Source organism: Hevea brasiliensis, chromosome 6, assembly GCF_030052815.1.
Source record: "Hevea brasiliensis isolate MT/VB/25A 57/8 chromosome 6, ASM3005281v1, whole genome shotgun sequence".
Lineage (NCBI taxonomy): Eukaryota > Viridiplantae > Streptophyta > Magnoliopsida > Malpighiales > Euphorbiaceae > Hevea > Hevea brasiliensis.
The window spans coordinates 2687349-2704850 of NC_079498.1; the positions used below are offsets into that span (position 1 = coordinate 2687349).

Here is a 17502-nt window from a genome sequence, read left to right on the forward strand (position 1 = left end):
TACTCTTGCATTGAAAGCCACAATTATAGAAGTTCCTTTCCAATTCCATGTACAACCCATTTAAGCTTTTTTAATTTATATTTGAATTTTGGATTTAAATACCACCACTAGTTTAGCATCTTTAGTTATATACATGCTGGCAATTGTACTTGCATCTATCTTATATTTCTTTCCCTTTTCTTTTTGTTTCCCTTTGTGCAATTTTTTTTGGCCACTGCAATTTTCAATATATTTCAATTTGACAATTGTAGTAAAAATTGATAATTTTAATTTATATAGTAATAATTTATCATAAAGCTATGAACTTGCACACACCCTTTTCATTGTGTAACTTCCAAGTTCCATCATCATTAAGGAACCTGACCTAACCCTGATCTGTCAGCCATACTATTAGGTGACCAATATCGCACCAGATCAACTAGGGATAAAAAAGGAGGAGAAGGATTGGAGCCTGGATGGGGATGGGTTAGGACTATTTTTATAGTGGGTGTCATTAATGAAAATTTATTATTTAGTTGGTCGATTTTAATAAAGTTAACTATTTTATCATTTTATTCTGAAAAAAATATATTAATTAGTCAATATATTTTAATTTCACTTACTTTTTACTCTCTCTATTCAGTTTATTTAATTTAAGCTTTTTATGAGTCAATATATTCTAATAGAAGATAAATTACTTTATAAAGACTAAATATTTAAAGACTTAAAATATAAATAAACTATATAATTATATTTTTAAAATATAAAAATTGAATGAAATTCACACTAATGCTTGAAGTGATTGAAAAGATTAATGAGTAAACAAAATAAAATATAAAGTTTAATTAATATACTTTTCAAAATAAAAAATTATTTTATTAAAATAAATAAATTAAATAATAATTTTCCTTTGAATGCCAAACACAGCTAACTTGCTTATTCAATTAGGGATAATGCATGCATTACTTTAGAGGTGACAAAGAAGAATTGATGGCCACCTCTATTAATATAATAATACCAATCATGGGCTCATCTGGCAAGAGACATGACAAGTCACAGGCTGCTCATCCTGCAACACTATTTCTTTCTTTTTTTTTTTATAAAATAATTTTTTTTGGGGTTTTTAAGTTATAAAGAGAAATGAAAATTTTAATCATAATTTTTTATATTATAAAATAAATATGTAATTGCAAAGGTTGATTAACATTAACACAAGCACATCAGTATAAACCTAAATCAATAGAGTTTTTTACATCCAACATAGCCTAGATGTGACTCTCACTTTTTTGAGCATATATAGAGGAGAATATAACAAGTGAAGAGAAGGTGAGCTTCCCACTACATCTGCCATTGTTTATGATGAATTTGGACATCTCACGCAATGTATGTATGTATATATATATATATATATGCATTGCTCACACCCACATGCATGCTTCGCTTGCCAACATTCACCAAAATGTGCACATAACTAACTCCATGGAGTTTAGTGTTTGGTGAATCTATCCCCATATAGTATCCCAACTTATATAATAATTAAGAGAAATTTATAATTTGATCTCTATTTTTTTGTATAATTTCTGAATTTTAAAAAATTAATTACTTAATTTTTAAATTTTACATTATATTACAGTTTAGTTTTTAAATTTTTAAAAATTAATTATTTAATTCTTAAATTTTACACGATATCTTAATTTAATTTTTATAATTTTAATATATATAATAATTTAATTATTTTATCAATGAATAAAATTATTACAAATATTAAAATTAAAGGGATAAATTAATTTATTTTTTAAAATTTAAGACTATAAAATTTAAAGACTAAATAATTAATTTTTTAAAATTTAAAAATTAAAACGTAATATATAAATATCACTATAGTTGATTGGTGGGTATTATTTTTCAAGAGGGTAAAATGGGTATGTGATTTTGGAAGGTTTTGGCATATATTGACAAAATTGAAGGATACTGTGAATGGCTAAATATGCTAGTGGACATTGTTCAAAGGGATATATTTGTCCACATGTTTGTGGTACAAAGAGTTAGTTGTATCTTTCTTGGGAGTACCACCATAGCCAATGCCATGGACCCCCCATGGGATTATATCTCAATATATTTATTTAAATTTAATTAAATGACTTGCAAAGTAAGAGATGATCTATCAGTTGGTTAATTAGGTGTAACCAAGCATGCCAAGCCACATGAACTACAAGTAAAATTAACTTGGACCATTATAGAAGAACAATCTGCGAAATAAACAGATTTGATATGAATAATAAAAAATTTCGTATCTCTTAAGTAAGGTTAAGTGTTTGATTCTTATAAATAGATAAAATATTTGTTGAAAACATTTTATCTCATAACAAACCTTTTTAATATAAGCAGGATTTGAACTAATATTAGGATGCCTTCATGGCTATAAAATCTTTGATTCGAGTTAAATCAACCAAAAAAATGTTCTAAACTTAAAATCCCAGCTACCTAATAAAAGTATTTTTCTGTTTTGAAGTTTATTGAGAAAGAACCTAATCCACGACTTGTAGTTGTGGTGGTGGTGATGCCAAACCCTAGCCATGCCATTTCCACTTCTTGCTCTCTTCCTTTCTTCAGTGTCACACGTCCCTTTCCCACTTAAATAAAAAAAATAAAGAGATGCCCCCATCACTCACTTTTCGTGAATGAAAGGCAACCATGAACACTAACCACTTACTTACTCAAAGTATTCAACTTCAACAAGTAGATATATGATCAAAAAATGAGTTAATATAATATAAAAATTAAACAAAAATTAAGAATTCAACGAATTGGTAATTATTGTGAATTAGAATATATAATTCTAATTGAAAATAACAATTCACATTGATATCCTATATGAAAATATATCTTTTTCCCCTCAGTAATGGCAATCCACCAAGGCTGGGGAGGAGAACACTAGAGCTTGTTTTGTGGATGCAAATTGGAACTTGGATTCACGGTGGTGATGGTCTTCCTCCGGCGCCGGAAGGTTAAGATCTAAAGACAAAATGTTTCTTGGCTTGATCTGATCATCACTATTAATATGATTAGAATCAGTGGTGGTGATAGCCACTTGATTATTACTGCCTGTGTTAGCTCTGTGTCTCCTCATGTGACCTCCAAGGGCTTGACCAGAAGTGAACTCAGAGCCACAAATTGAACACTCATGAATCTTGGCCTTATTATTACCAAGAAAATTAAAACCCTTGTTAGATATCTGAAGAGAACGAGGAGGTTGAGGTTGAAGATGATGAAGATGATCAGAACTAGAAGTAGTACTGCTACTTTTATTCAATTGGCAATCTTCAAGATCGTCCAACAATGGTGAAGCCAGAAGACCCTTCTTCTCTTCGACTATGGACTTAGGCTTTTTGTGACTTGCTCTGTGACCACCTAATGCTTGGAAGGAAGGGAAGGTACGGTTACACGTTTTGCACTCATAAACATAGAAATCAGCCTTGTTTGTTGTAGCAGAAGCATCAGAGAATTTTCTTGCACTCACCTGCTCCTGCCTGCTGGGACCGTCACCTTGAGCTAATAAAATCAGGCAATTAGCCATATCTTCTTCTTCTTCCGTGCTCTCATAAATCTCACTACAACTTGCAGGAGAGGAAATTGAACCATGTTCCTCTACAACAAATCCTGTTTCTCCTCCCCCGCCTGAACCACCAAAACCACTGGATGAGCTAGAGGTGATGGCGGATGATGACCTCAGCCGCTTTGTACGCTTGCCTTTAACGATCTGAGAAAGATCATTAGAGCCCATGAATTCTTCTTGAGCTTCCATGTACTCCATCCAGAGAGAGAGAGAGAGAGAGAGAGAAATTAAGGAGTAAGCAGAAAGAAACTCAGAGAATTGGGTGACCTAACAAAGAAGGGGTGATATAAGGGAGAGAGCTCTTTAAAAAAAAGGGGCAATGAGAGAGCAATGAGGGAAGCAAAGGTGGGGATGGTGGGTTTGTTATATATAGTGAAGGGTAACCATTGGCGGTCGCTGCTGTTATTGTTATATAATTATTGAAAATTAAAAAAATAAAAATTATCACCAAATTAATTATTCAATTATTAAATATTTATCTTATTATTTAAAAAATCATGTATTTAAGGCAGCTTAATTTAATATTTAGTTCTGTTTATTTAATCAAAAATAATTTATTTTACATATTTTTTGTAAAAATATTATTTATTATTTTTATATTTTAATAAAATTATTAAAATTTAAAAAATAATTTTTATAAAAAAAAGTCAATTTTCTTAAAAATAATTTAATTTTTCTTTTGATAAAAAAAGTATTTTCCATTTTTCTGAACATTTTAAACGCTAAAAATATTAAAACAAACGAAATATTGTTATCAGAGATTAAATATTAATGATCAATAATTAATAATTAAATGCATGATTAAAATAATAAATATAAATATACTTTTTGATTTTTAAAATATTATTAAAAACTATATTTTTAAATAATTGAAAATTTAAAAATTGAAATATTATTTTCAATGCACAACTAAATAAACACTTAAAATTTGATTTTTTCTAATTAGATATCTGTGGAAGGTAACACGTGTAAAAGCATGCACTAATTCTTTTTTAAATTATTTTAATAATATTATATTAGAAAATTTTCATAGTAATGTTTAATTAATTTATTTAAATTAAATAATTACAAGAATATTAATTATTCTACTTTCAAAAGAAATAAAATATGTTTTTCCCTTACTAAACTCTATGAATTATATATTTCATGGTCTTGTTTAAAGTGAAATTAAAATATAATTAATCATTAAATTGAAGAAGGGTGAAAGCTATATTAAAATTATTTTTTAACCAAAATTAATTAATTAAAGCACTTATTTCTATTAATATTATTATTGAACTAAAAGAAATTCATTAGAAAATTAATGAAAATTAATCTTTTGAGATTTATAACTAATACAATATATATGAAAATTTGGAAACCCTAAGAAATACAAGAAAATAAAAATAATATTATATAAGATTATTTTAAATTAAAAAAAATACAAGAAGTAAAAATTTACAAAATAAAAAAAATCCTAAAAAAAATATTCTGGTTGCCAATATATACAAAGATCAAGGATAAAATTGTCATTACACAATTTACATAAGAAGCCATCAAATAAAGGATCTTTACTTTGTTAGAGAGGAGATTCCTTTCTCAAATATCAGTGTGAAAGCAAGGAACAAAATATAAATTAAAATAGAAGTTAAAAAAAAAAAACTAGTTATTAAGACTATTGTTTGCAGAGAAAATTAATCGGTTTAACTCTATTTTAAAAATTAATTTAAATTAGTATGAGATAATATATTTTTTATATTTAGACATGAATATATATTTATGAGTAATTTAATATTAAAATAAAATAAATTTTGAAATCATATAAAGAAAATAGATCAGCTATGATTCTATCTTAAAAGTTAACTCACTCGATAGAGGGAAAATTTTGTCTAAATTTTATATTTAACTTAAATATCTTATTTTAAATTAATGTGAGATAATATTATTGATTTAAATTTTTTTTAAAAAAATATTATTTTAAATAAAATTATTTGAAATTTTTATGAATAAAATATATTAAATTAAAATTAAAAATTGTTAAAATAATATTTTTTAATCAACAATACCAAGAAAATTATATTTTTTTTCTTAGTCAAAAGCCGCCCCGTGAATAATGCCATGAAAATTAGTTGGTTGTACAAGAAATTAAAAAAACATTCTTTAATTTCCTTGCGTTCAAACCTGCAAAGTGTTAGCAACAAGAAAAGTTTTGCCTTTCATGCGGTTTAAATCCACGTCGATTTGATTTTTCAATCAAAATTATCTCTTCTCTGATCACATGAACAAAACCTATACCATTATCAATAGATGGCATTTCACATAGTTATGGACGTTTTCATAAATTATAAAAAATAAATCCCATGCCTCTATGAGTGAAAGAGTATATGTTTTCGGGTGTATTCTATAATTTACCATAGTGAAAAATTATAAAATATTTTTGAAGAATAAAAATTTTCATTACCAATTTGAAGAATAAAAATTAAGATATTCCTATTTTATAATAATTGATGAAAATTTGAGGTGAGAATATGGTTAGGTAGGCAGACCGATATATAGTAAAAGGTTCAAGGAAAAAAAAAGTTAAATAGATATAATTAAATATGAATACATTTTATGTTTAATCTCCTATCAAAATAAATTTAATAATCATTAAATTAAATATTTATATTAAAATTTAAATAAAATTAATTAAAATAAATATAATAATAATATAAATTTAAATATAAATATTTAATTTAATATTTATAAAATTTATTTTTATATAAACTCGAGTTAGAAGTCAGGTTTTAGAGACACATAATGCCAACCAAGTCATCACCAATAAACACAAACCCATTAAAAGCAAAATCTAGAATTGCACGTTAAAAAATGCAAGCCCTCATTCACTCCATGTCTTGCTAAAGTAAAGCATCAAAAATCCCCCCCAATCCCACTCCCCACTCCACACCCCATTACTTGATTAGTAGCTTAGCTAGTATTTTCTGAGATTCCGGTAGCTTTTAAGCAAACCCATTTATTATTATTATCTCTTTTTTTTTTTGTGAAGACAAAAAAATTATACCATTCTTTCTCATGTAAAGCTTGTGGGAATTTGGATATGGAGTAAGAAGCACATAACCATTATAAGTATTACATAACCAAATGGTTCATATACCATTGACCTCTTTGGATCATTTCATCTGTTTTTAAAAGATTAATTTGATGTATTTCTGCCTATTAATCAAAGTTGGCTACGTCTCTTTCCAATAGTAAAATGCAAATTCAAGGTTCGATACATTGGACTCAAACTAACATTTATCTACTCATTTTGATTCATGGAATACTTGGGGACTTTAAGTAAATGTTAGCTGTTAATTAGGTATAATCGGTATTTCTTTGCCTTTAAGACGCGAGGAATAAAAAGATTTCGAATTCAAATTTTTTAATATATTTATTTTAAAATTATTTATTTTTATGATCAAAAGGATAACCATCAATTATACCGACTTATTGTGTCTCTATTGAATTTTTTTTTTTTTTAACAAAAATCAAATGTTTATATCTTCAATTTAAATAACTAATTAATTTCTTATCTCATAATACTATTAGATAGAAATTTAAATCTTAAAGATAATAATTATTTTTTAGAAAAAGTTATTATACATGAAAGTCGTGTCTGCATGATTATCAATAAATTTTAATTTAATATTATTAAAATTTTAAATTTTAATTTCAATAAGATTTACTAAATAAAAAAATTCTCAAATTTAGTCAAAAAATGGTTTACAATATTTATGTACTAAATTTGTGCACGAATTCCCATGTTGAATAGCAGTATTTTATGTAATTCACACAAAATAATTTAAAAAAAAAGGAGAAATATGGCTTTTTTTTTTTAATTATTAACTTGTAATCTCTATTTGTTTTATAAAAAATAATATGAAAAATATTTTTTATAAAAATTATTTTTTAAAAATATATTTTTCATGAAAATATTTTTATTATTTAATTCTCATATTAAATAATAATTTATATTTATATCATGTATGTGCAAGTGTTTTTATATTTTAATAAAATTATCAAAATTTATAAATATTTTTTTTTAAAATGACTTAATTTTATTTTAAAGAGAAAAATATTTTTCATTAATATATTTTTTAAGTATTTTAAATATGAAAAATATTTTTAACAAAATTAACGGAGCTAAACTTGTAGTTACTATTTCTCTTAATTTTGATGGGCTCTTTTCTAATGTCTAAGGACCTATTTGGCATTACTATTGAACCTGTTATTGAGACTGCTATTAAAAAAATTATTTTTTTAAATACATTAGTTAGAGAATATTAAAAAATAATTTAAAATTAAATTTGATAAATTTTAGCCAATTTAGTCTATTAAAATCTTTTCGCATATTAATTAAAGTGTCTCTCATATTCCCACCGCGAATAATTGAATATGGGTAGATTGATTAAGTTTGAGCTGCATTTCATGGATTTGGTTCTAAATTAAATTGAATTAAAAACTTTATTAAAAATAAAATCAAACTAAGAAATAAAATAAATTAAATTGAAATATTCAATTCAATTTAATTAATTTGATCATTTGATTTTGAGTTCTCTCAGTGAAACAAAATAACTACTAAATTGATTGATTATTCTATTGTGTTTCGGTTCAATTAATATAGTTTTGTAATTATAAAATTAAATCAAATCAAATTTCTTTATTGATTTTTGAAATTATAACAGTTAATTCGATAATCTGATTCAAACCAATTAATGGTCCTCTACATAAAGTGAATCAGCCAAATGATTTGATTAACCCATTCCAGATCCGACTCTTGCTAATAATACAAAATAGAAGAAAAGCCAAGCTAGCCTTGATTACTTAAAGCATACAATATGCATCGTATTATTTATACAAGATCTTCACTTCTAATTATATCTACAAGAAAATTTCATTAAAGACATTTGATTTAATTCTTGAACATTAATCCATAATTATTTGATCCACAATAATTAGTTTAATCTGTTTAATAATAAAAAAAAATACCAACAATTATTAGTAAATGTACCGAAAATATTAATTTCAAAAAACTTATTTTATTTAATTTAAATAGGTGATTAATAGCCTAATTTGGTCAAGTGATTAAAGATATATCGTTAATTACTTAATAAATACCTGATTTGAGTTTCTACTCTCTCAATTATCTGGTAGGTACTGGGAAAAAATTTGTTTAGAAACTTAATTTATATTTTGAGAAATTGGTTAATTAATTTGCTTTTACCAAACAATGCCTAATTCCTAAATGCAAGGCCAGAAGTTATATCAATTTGACTGAAAACAAGTGGTATAATTTTATTTGGATTTCTGGCTAGAATTAATTAATCTAAAATATAATTAATTAAGAAGTAATTAAGGAAAAAAAAGAGGGAAAAAATCAATTTGTGATGCCTCTATTAATTTGCCGCGAACTTTGTTTCTAGTTAGGTTAGGTACTATCGCAATTAAAGGTATACTATGGATTCCAAGCCAGTGGGCACCCCTATGCGTCGGAGGCATACCAATGACCAAACCCATCAAAGGTGGTTTTGCTTACCAAAACCCACTTAACCACCCCTCAAAGTCAGCCATGTTTATTTAATCCCCACGCCAATCCATTAGCAATTGGGTGAAACGAAGAAAGGAGTCGGGGAGTGTTTGGCTTATTAATTTGAGTTTATATGTATTTAAAATTTTAAGTAGTTATATATTTGATTAAAATATTTATAAACAGTTAATGTATCGATAAAAAATAATTTATAAATATATTTATTATTAAATAATTAAAAAAAATATTAAATAAGATTTATTATAAAATTTTAAAAATTAAATAAAAATAATATAGTAAAATACTTGATTAAATTAATTTATACGTATTAAAATAAAAAATTGAGTCATCCCAGTTAATTTTTTTTAACCTATAAACTCAAAAATATTATAAATAAACATATTAATTTATTTTTAGAGCTTATAAGCTGATTCAAGATAAACACCCTCTAAATCTTAACTCTATTCGAAATTATGATGAATTTTATTATGATAAGACATAATCAAAATTATGATTTATTGAATTTTTATTGATTAGGTGTACAGATAATCGACTGCATACAAAAATTTTCCTGGAAGAAAAAAAAAGGAAAGGGCCAATCCAAGTGGGGTCTCTTTCTCTCTTTGCTCACCTCATTTGATTTTTGCACTACACTACACTGAACTGAGCCACTAGTGAACTTAAAACTCAATCCACTCTTCACACGCACACGTCACTACTTTGAGATTTAGCCACAGAATTCTTGGCTTCGCTACAAGCCATCAGGGGTGAGCATTCGGTTTGAATCGAATCGAATCGAATTAAATTATAAAAATTAAATTTTAAATTTTAGAATCGAATCGAATCGAAATGGATGAAAAATTGAATCGAACTAAATCGTTATATTTGGCTTGATTCGGTTTAAACTGATCGGTTTTAATTTTTAATTGATTTTTTAATTTAGACTTAATTTTCAATTTTTGGTCTAATTTTGACTTTGGTTTGAACCTAATAATTATTAATCAATGAAATTAAACAATTAATATATATATAATTAAATATAATTCATAAATTTTTCATAAAAATAAATCAATTCAAAAATAGATTCGATTCGATTTAGTTTGATTTGAATATATAAATTACTATTCGATTCGGTTCGGTTTAATTGATTTTTTCTCCTTTAAAATCGAACCAAATCAAAATAACTGAAATTTTTATAATGTAAAATCAAACCTAACTGATTGAATTTTAAAATCAAACCGATTAAACTGAATTAACTCAATTCGATTCAATTTTTTTATTTGAATCAAATTCTGCTCAGTTTTACAAGCCATTGCTTTCTTAGTTGCAACTAAGCTCACCTCATTTTACGATTTAACTATCAAACAAACAACTCCTTTTCTTTTCTATATTTTCTTGATTCATCAACTAGTTATTATTATTATTATTATTATTATTATTATTATTATTATTATTGTTTTATATGTAATATAGCTTATTTTTCTTTTTCTTGGTTGTCAGTTTTGAAAGCGATTTTGGATATTGTCTTTAATTCTCTCCCAAGTTGAGAAAATAGAATTGCTATTCTAAAATATTGAAAGGACTCTAGTTATAAGCTATTCTTGTGATATAATCTCCTATATTTTTACTTTTTTTTTAAAGAAAAATATTATTTTTTATTACGCATAATATTATATATATTATTTATTATTTAATATGTTACCTTAATGATATTTATTATTTTAATATTATGTATAAAATGGTATTAAAAAAATATTGTTAATAAAGCCTAGATATGTTGCAGTGTTAATAGAATTCTTGCCTAATTAGATTAGGTCATAGTTTGATTTTATTCGATTTCGATTTCAATTTTAATTTTGATTCAATTTGATTTTGATCAAATTAAACTGTCAAAATTTTTAAATTTTTTTAAAGGAAAAAAAAATCAGTCTTGACTAGAAATTAGATTGAAGGATTCTGATCCCACTACAATAAATATAGACTTCAAAAACATTTTTTTAATATCATTTTATACATAATGTTAAAGTACTAAATAACATTAAAATAATATATTCAAATATCGAGATAGCATAAAAATTAGTAAATAATATATTCATCATCACGCATAATATAATAGTACTATAAATTAGAGTGAAAATATTAAAAATTTAGATTATGGGGTTAACGTACGTTACTCTAAACTTACTATATATTTTTATTAATACTATATTTTAAAATTTCAACAACATTTAATGCACTCTATTGAAGTCTAAATTTGTTGTAATCTTATGTTTAAATTTAATCAATTTCAAATCAAAATTGGATCGCTTTAATTTTAAGTCGAACCACGTGGTCGCTTCTATTCCTAATTCAAAGTAGATAATAGTTGGAGTTACTGGAACATGAAAGGGAGTTCCTGCCTCACGTAGAAGATGAATTGTTCTATACACTAGTGGTGCAGGTGGTTGGAGATGTATTACTGGCAGTAGTGGTACCAGGGGAAATGTTTAGTAGTGCAGTGATGTGTTGGAGAACCACTTTAGAAGTAGTAACTAATGCACAAGAAAATTGAAGACAAAGGTGGCCATCGAACCCTCATCTTTCAATGAAAGTGACTTTCATGCCAACTCCAATCCTCTATTGGGGTGCCCAGCTCAATTATATATTCATATATAATTGAGATTTGTGTCAAAATTTTATGAATTGATTTTTTTTTTAATTTAAATTTGAGATTTTGTAATTTTAAAGATATATTTAGTACTATTAAATTAAAATTCATTAATTTAATTATTTTTAATTATGTATTTACAATAATTTGTCAAGTATTTATCCTAAATATAATACCTAATTAGATATGTTGAATTAAGTACGGTTTGGTTGCTTTCTAGTTAATTAGAACGATGGTATGGCTAATGGTTGGCACTGCCCACGATTTCATTAAAAATATTTTTAAAAATATTTCATTAATGGTTGGACTAAGGTTAAATAAATTCACATTTAATAAAATATTATTTTTTTAATAATAAGATATTTTTTCTTAATTTTAAATATTAAAAATTATTTATTAATTTTAATTAACATAAAATTTTAAAAAAAGAAATTGAAAAACATGGTGAAAAAAATTGTTTAATATTGAATTATTATTTTAAATATTTTATTAATTAAAAAATGGAAAAAATAATATTTTATAATTAAAAAAATATTTTATTTAGTATGAACCTATTTTATCTTATTAAAAAGTATAATGATTTATCTGGTTTAAAACTTAATTTTAAACTTATTTAATCATTTACTAAAAGTAAAAGGACTTATTTAAATTTTTTTTATTTTTAAAAATATTGATATTTTTATCATTAGACTAATATCTCATTACGTGATTGAATATATATCTTATACGCTTCATTTGAAAAGAGAAAATATTTATAAAAAAATTTAATTTAATTTTTATATAATTATATTATTTTTAACATAATTTTCATTTATTTTAAATGAAAATTTTTAAAGTTATTAAAACGATTAATTTTATATTCATTAATTTCACATTTTCCTCGTTATGATCTTTTAGAGGAATTTCGGTCAATATAAGCCAACACAAACTAATTTCAAGTTCTTCATGTTTGTTGTACAAGTCAACTTGAGACTTGGACAAAGTTATTGTAATGCAGTTGAAAGTTAAACATGTGTATAAACTATTACCTCAAGCAATTTGCTTGAGCAGCCCATCTGCCAAACTCATCATGGTCATAATAATTCAGTGTAGTATTAGAATTCTTATTATCTCTTTAACTATTTGTTCATCAAGGAACTCTCCACCACCATACCAGTGAAACTGTTTTGAGTTAACCTCTTGTCATTACTTATCAAGAACCCATTCCCTTATTGTTATGAAATTTTTATAATTTAAAGGGACATTGATATTTTTCTCATCAACAATTTAAATACTGTCTAATTAATGCCAAAGTGATGTTTAACTTAATTCAAAGAGATGCCAAGTTTAGAGCCCTTGAAAGTCCAATATGGTTGGCCTAGACCACTATCATCATCACCAAACCCAAATTGGTCTCCAGACCAGCACAGGCCTTCCATGTTTGTATGCCTAATTGAGTGGTTACGGAGACCAATACCCCAACGGCATATTTGGTAGATCATCACATTCATAGACAAGAATCAACTTTATTTAGCAGACAAACCAAGAAACATGATACACATCTGCAAACAGTGACTTATTACTTTGCTGTTACTGTCTTGAAAATTGTACATTTTACACCATTGGCTTGGAAAATTAACATTAAACTCTATATGGGAAACCAGTAAATGCAAACAGCATACGGCTGGCTACCAAGCATGGTTGGACCAGTTAATCAGCGCAGATCATGAGAACTTCATGTGACACACCAAACATCGGGCAAATGTGTTTTTAGGACAATCTATGAAATGATAATGACTAGTCCAGGATGCTCAGGAATGAATGAGAGGCCTGTCTGTGATGATGAAGTAGAATTGATGGCACCTGTAGAAGTGGAAATGAATATGTAAGCAATTTGATCTTTGAAATGGTGACTTCATGTTCTTAAAAGAGCCTAGTGAAATAAGTCCCCATCCTATCGAGCTTGGTGAAATTAATCTTGGGCACTGAAGATACAGTGTTTCTTTATGATGGCATTCAACTGCGAGCTTTTTGTTAGTGCCTTCATTCAATCTCCAAAAGCATTATCTGCTCCATTACTGTTCTTATTTGTAATTAGTCAATTAAAGTGATTAAGAGAAGGGAGTCTGTATTAGCAAACATTTGATCCTCAATATACAAGCATTTATTCTTGAATTGTTGTTCCAAGTAAACTATATCAGATTGCTAGGTTAGCTACCGAAGCAGACACATCTTTCATCTGTCTTCATCTTTTTTTGCTGTTGCACCACCAATGATCCCCAGCTCTGGAAGCTCAGTCCACTCTGATAAACCTTCTGTTTGAGGGGACTCTATGCAATAACGTCTTCCGACTACAAAAATATCATATTTATGTGTTATGGAATGTATAATCAATGCTGTATGGGCTCCATTTATCACCACATATTCTTTGTATGTTGCATTCGATACAGATCCATTGCTTGCAATGTTTTGCTTGATATCCTCCAATGCCTGAGAGTTGAGCTTCTGCCTTCAGAGTTGATCATTTCATCGTCCTCTGGAATGAAATTAATGACTGTTAAGCATGCACTTGAGTCCAAGGGAACTACACAAGTTAACTAAATTTTCATCTAATGGATATGATCTTTGTCATAGTTATAGTTGTAGCAGAATTAACTATATAAAAGATTCATTAACTGATTTTTGTTTCTTTATAATTTTGTCGCAGAAGTGATATTAGCTAGCTACTGGCCATTAAATTATTTTAGCTATACGCTTTGAGAAAATATAACTGAATGTCCTCTCATTTCTTTATTTTCCTTCCATTTCTCACTTCCAGTTAATGCCTAATGAGCTTAGTACATAACAAGATGGCTATGCTTTACTAATATATCTTATAGAAAATATTGAAATTATTTTTTCAGTTATGGAATTCGATATTAAATTCATTATCTTCAATATAATTTGTCGGAATAAAGATTGCCACTAAAAACAACCAAAAAAGAACAATTTGCCATCTAATGATAATCAATGTTTCTCTAGTCTAGATATATCATCTGCCTTTGTTGTTGCACTACCAAAACAGAAACTTCAGTATCAAGATCTTTGGAGCCAAGCAGGTCTCCGATGATCCCAAGCTCAGGAAGTTCACTCCATTCTGATAAACCACTCGTTTGAGGAGACTTCACACCATAGCTTCTTCCCATTATAAAAAGATCATAATCATCCGCTATGGAATGAACATGTAATGCAGTCTGTGGTCCATCTTTCACCGGCTGCTCCTTGTATGGTATAGATTCATCTATAACAGAGATTTGCTGGACTTTCTCAATGGCTGTAAAGTCGGGCACTTTCTCATCCGATACGAACTCAGTATCATCATCATCATGATCAGCAATAAAATTGATAACTGTTAGATTTGCATTTGAGTTATTGGCCATGCGTTTGGCTAAAATCAAGGCCTCGCGATCATCCCTACCACCCAAGAAGATCATGCACAAGGAAAGATGTGAACGCTTTGGTCCATGTTTCTTAAAATTTTCTTTGTTGAGTTTGAAACGCTCAAAAAAGATCCCCACAGAGCAAGGGGCTTTTTCAAGAACCCTGCAGTTTAGAGTCCTTAAACTATGGTTTTCACATTTGATAAGTCCATGGATAGGCCACTTTCGATGGAGGGGCAATAGAATTAGGGATGTGACTTTGTCAAGAGCAAGTGTGCCTATGTCCTCATACATAAACTTTGTTGAAGATATTGATGTAAAGGCATGGATTGATACAGCGTTTGGATTATCCTGTTCATATTTTTTGAAAGAAAGGATGACATTTTGAGAGCAGGAGGTTGATATTGGTCCAGTCTTTTGGTGGGATATGAAGATTGGGGTGGCTTGGGCAATTAACTTGATGAGGTGAAGGACATAAACATTGATGGGGCTTTCAACTGTTGGATGTGAGGCATCAAGCAGCTTTATTACAGAAGCTATATTATCAGTTCTGTGAATACATGCAAGAATTCGGAGCTCAGATTCAGGCTTTAAACTCACGATGTTCCTTGCTTGATAGCCTGCATATTTCCTTGAAGGGTCGTAAAGGTATTTAACGAAGATTGGAACAATGATTGAACTCGGCAAAACCATTACAGAGAAAAGGGTGAAATTCTTTTCGCTGATGAGCTGCAATTCAATTGAGAGGAAAACAAAATGTATTAGCTAGCGTCCCTCTTGATCAATGCAGGGAAAAAAAGAATAATAAATAAAAGGTTCCGAAGATCTTACCCCATTGTCTTTCCTAACAGAGTATGTTGCCAACTCGATGATGCCTTTGGAGCTCAAAATGAAAGCGAGAACTACAGAATCAATTAATGGCATCTTACTGTACAATGAAGGAACCAAACAAGCTGACAATTTGACTACAAAAAGCACACATGTTAAGCCAATGTAGTATTTTAGGTAGCTAAATCGAGATACGATGACGAGCAAATCTACCCTTATCATTGATGTTGCAACTTGAATGGGCAAAAGAACTCCTAATGTAAGAGATTAGAACTTGTCAATCAATGCAGATGCTAATGGTGGCCCAGCTGGTATAGCTAAACCAAAGATGAATTGACCCAGAAATAGACCCAGATCCATCCTGTCCAAAAGATGTCCAGCGGCCAAGGCTAGTACCAAAATGGTGCTAGTGTAGAAGTTATTGACAGGCATCCTTTCAGGCGTCTGTCTAATCACCCACCGGAACGCTGGCCGGAAGATGACTATTAGAGTAAGAATTAATGCAAGAACTCCTAAAGCATCACTCTTCGCTCTTTCCTCTGGTTCAACCCTAACCAGAATTAAAATACTTGAGGAAACTATCTGTTAAAATCCCTCAATTAGTGTAAATTCCTTGTATTTATTGGTCATTATTAGTTTTCTAGTTAGTCCTAACCTTTGTATATAAATTAGAATGCTTGTAAATCATTTTAGTATGAAGAAATATAAAAGAATATTTTTTAAATTCTCTGTTTTCTACCTGGTATCAGAGCAGTGTAAAAATTTATTAGCATGAACAGTATAGTTCTGGGTAATTTTTTATTTGGGTCAAACTTCTACGTCGTTCTAGGAAGGGAGGTGATTGTCACCACCCACTTGAGGAGGAAGGACACCAGTCGATCAGCCTACGCCCAGAGTCCCGCCGCCGTCCGGTGAAGCGTGTGAGCTCACGTGCCTCCAGAAGTCTCGCGTCATTCTTCATGCGCCGACACGTGCACCCTTTTTTTCGGTGATTTCTTCGATCGTGCCTGTTATCGATGACCTTCCCTGTCCAGCGTGCCCCTGACCAACGTGTTTCCAAACCTGGTTTGCACATTTATTTTTTTGGGTACCTTCCATTGCCCAGTTTCTTGCTTTCTGTCTCAGTACCTATTTCTTTAATGGAAAAATGACTGATGAAAAGAAGAAAGCCTCTGAAACAAAGGCTGGATTTATTGGTGATAATCCCTTTTTACAAATTAGTCCTGTAAAGTTGGATGGAACTAAATATTTAGCATGGTCTAGATCTTGTCTACTGTTCATTCAGGCTAGAGGACTGCAGGGGTATATCACTGGAGATAGAAAAAAGCCAGAAAGTGCTAATTCTACCTACAGCCAATGGGAGTCAGAGAACTCTCTTGTTATGTCATGGCTCATCAATTCTATGTAACCTCATATAACTCGTGGGTATTTACTGTTGGACAGTGCCGCTACCATTTGGAGTGCTGTTTCTCAGACTTATTCTCAAGTT

General features: G+C 28.4%; 2 protein-coding genes across 2 annotated transcripts; both read right to left on the bottom strand.

The window, feature by feature from the left end:
* Positions 1-2725: 2725 nt before the first annotated feature.
* Positions 2726-3937, bottom strand: LOC110660529 (zinc finger protein ZAT5). The gene has a single exon (XM_021818872.2). It carries the CDS (start codon positions 3791-3793, stop codon positions 2876-2878), a length of 918 nt encoding a protein of 305 aa, XP_021674564.2. The 5' UTR covers positions 3794-3937; the 3' UTR covers positions 2726-2875.
* A 10729-nt stretch (positions 3938-14666) lies between these two features.
* On the bottom strand, positions 14667-17088 carry LOC110659051 (cation/H(+) antiporter 4-like). Its single transcript, XM_058149246.1, has 4 exons — positions 16886-17088; positions 16364-16563; positions 16017-16267; positions 14667-15914 (listed from the first exon to the last, which is right to left on the bottom strand). Exons 1-4 carry the CDS (start codon positions 17086-17088, stop codon positions 14784-14786), a joined length of 1785 nt encoding a protein of 594 aa, XP_058005229.1. The 3' UTR covers positions 14667-14783.
* Between the last annotated feature and the right edge of the window lie 414 nt (positions 17089-17502).

Excerpts from the sequence above, each read along its gene's own strand:
- LOC110659051 (XM_058149246.1), bottom strand. The coding sequence starts at position 17,088 with ATGTGCAAACCAGGTTTGGAAACACGTTGGTCAGGGGCACGCTGGACA. Across the intron at positions 16,564-16,885 it reads GGGCGTAGGCTGATCGACTG|GGTTGAACCAGAGGAAAGAG; the intron begins GTGTCCTTCCTC and ends AATTCTGGTTAG. Across the intron at positions 16,268-16,363 it reads TTTGGACAGGATGGATCTGG|GAGTTCTTTTGCCCATTCAA; the intron begins GTCTATTTCTGG and ends CTCTTACATTAG.
- LOC110660529 (XM_021818872.2), bottom strand. The coding sequence starts at position 3,793 with ATGGAGTACATGGAAGCTCAAGAAGAATTCATGGGCTCTAATGATCTT.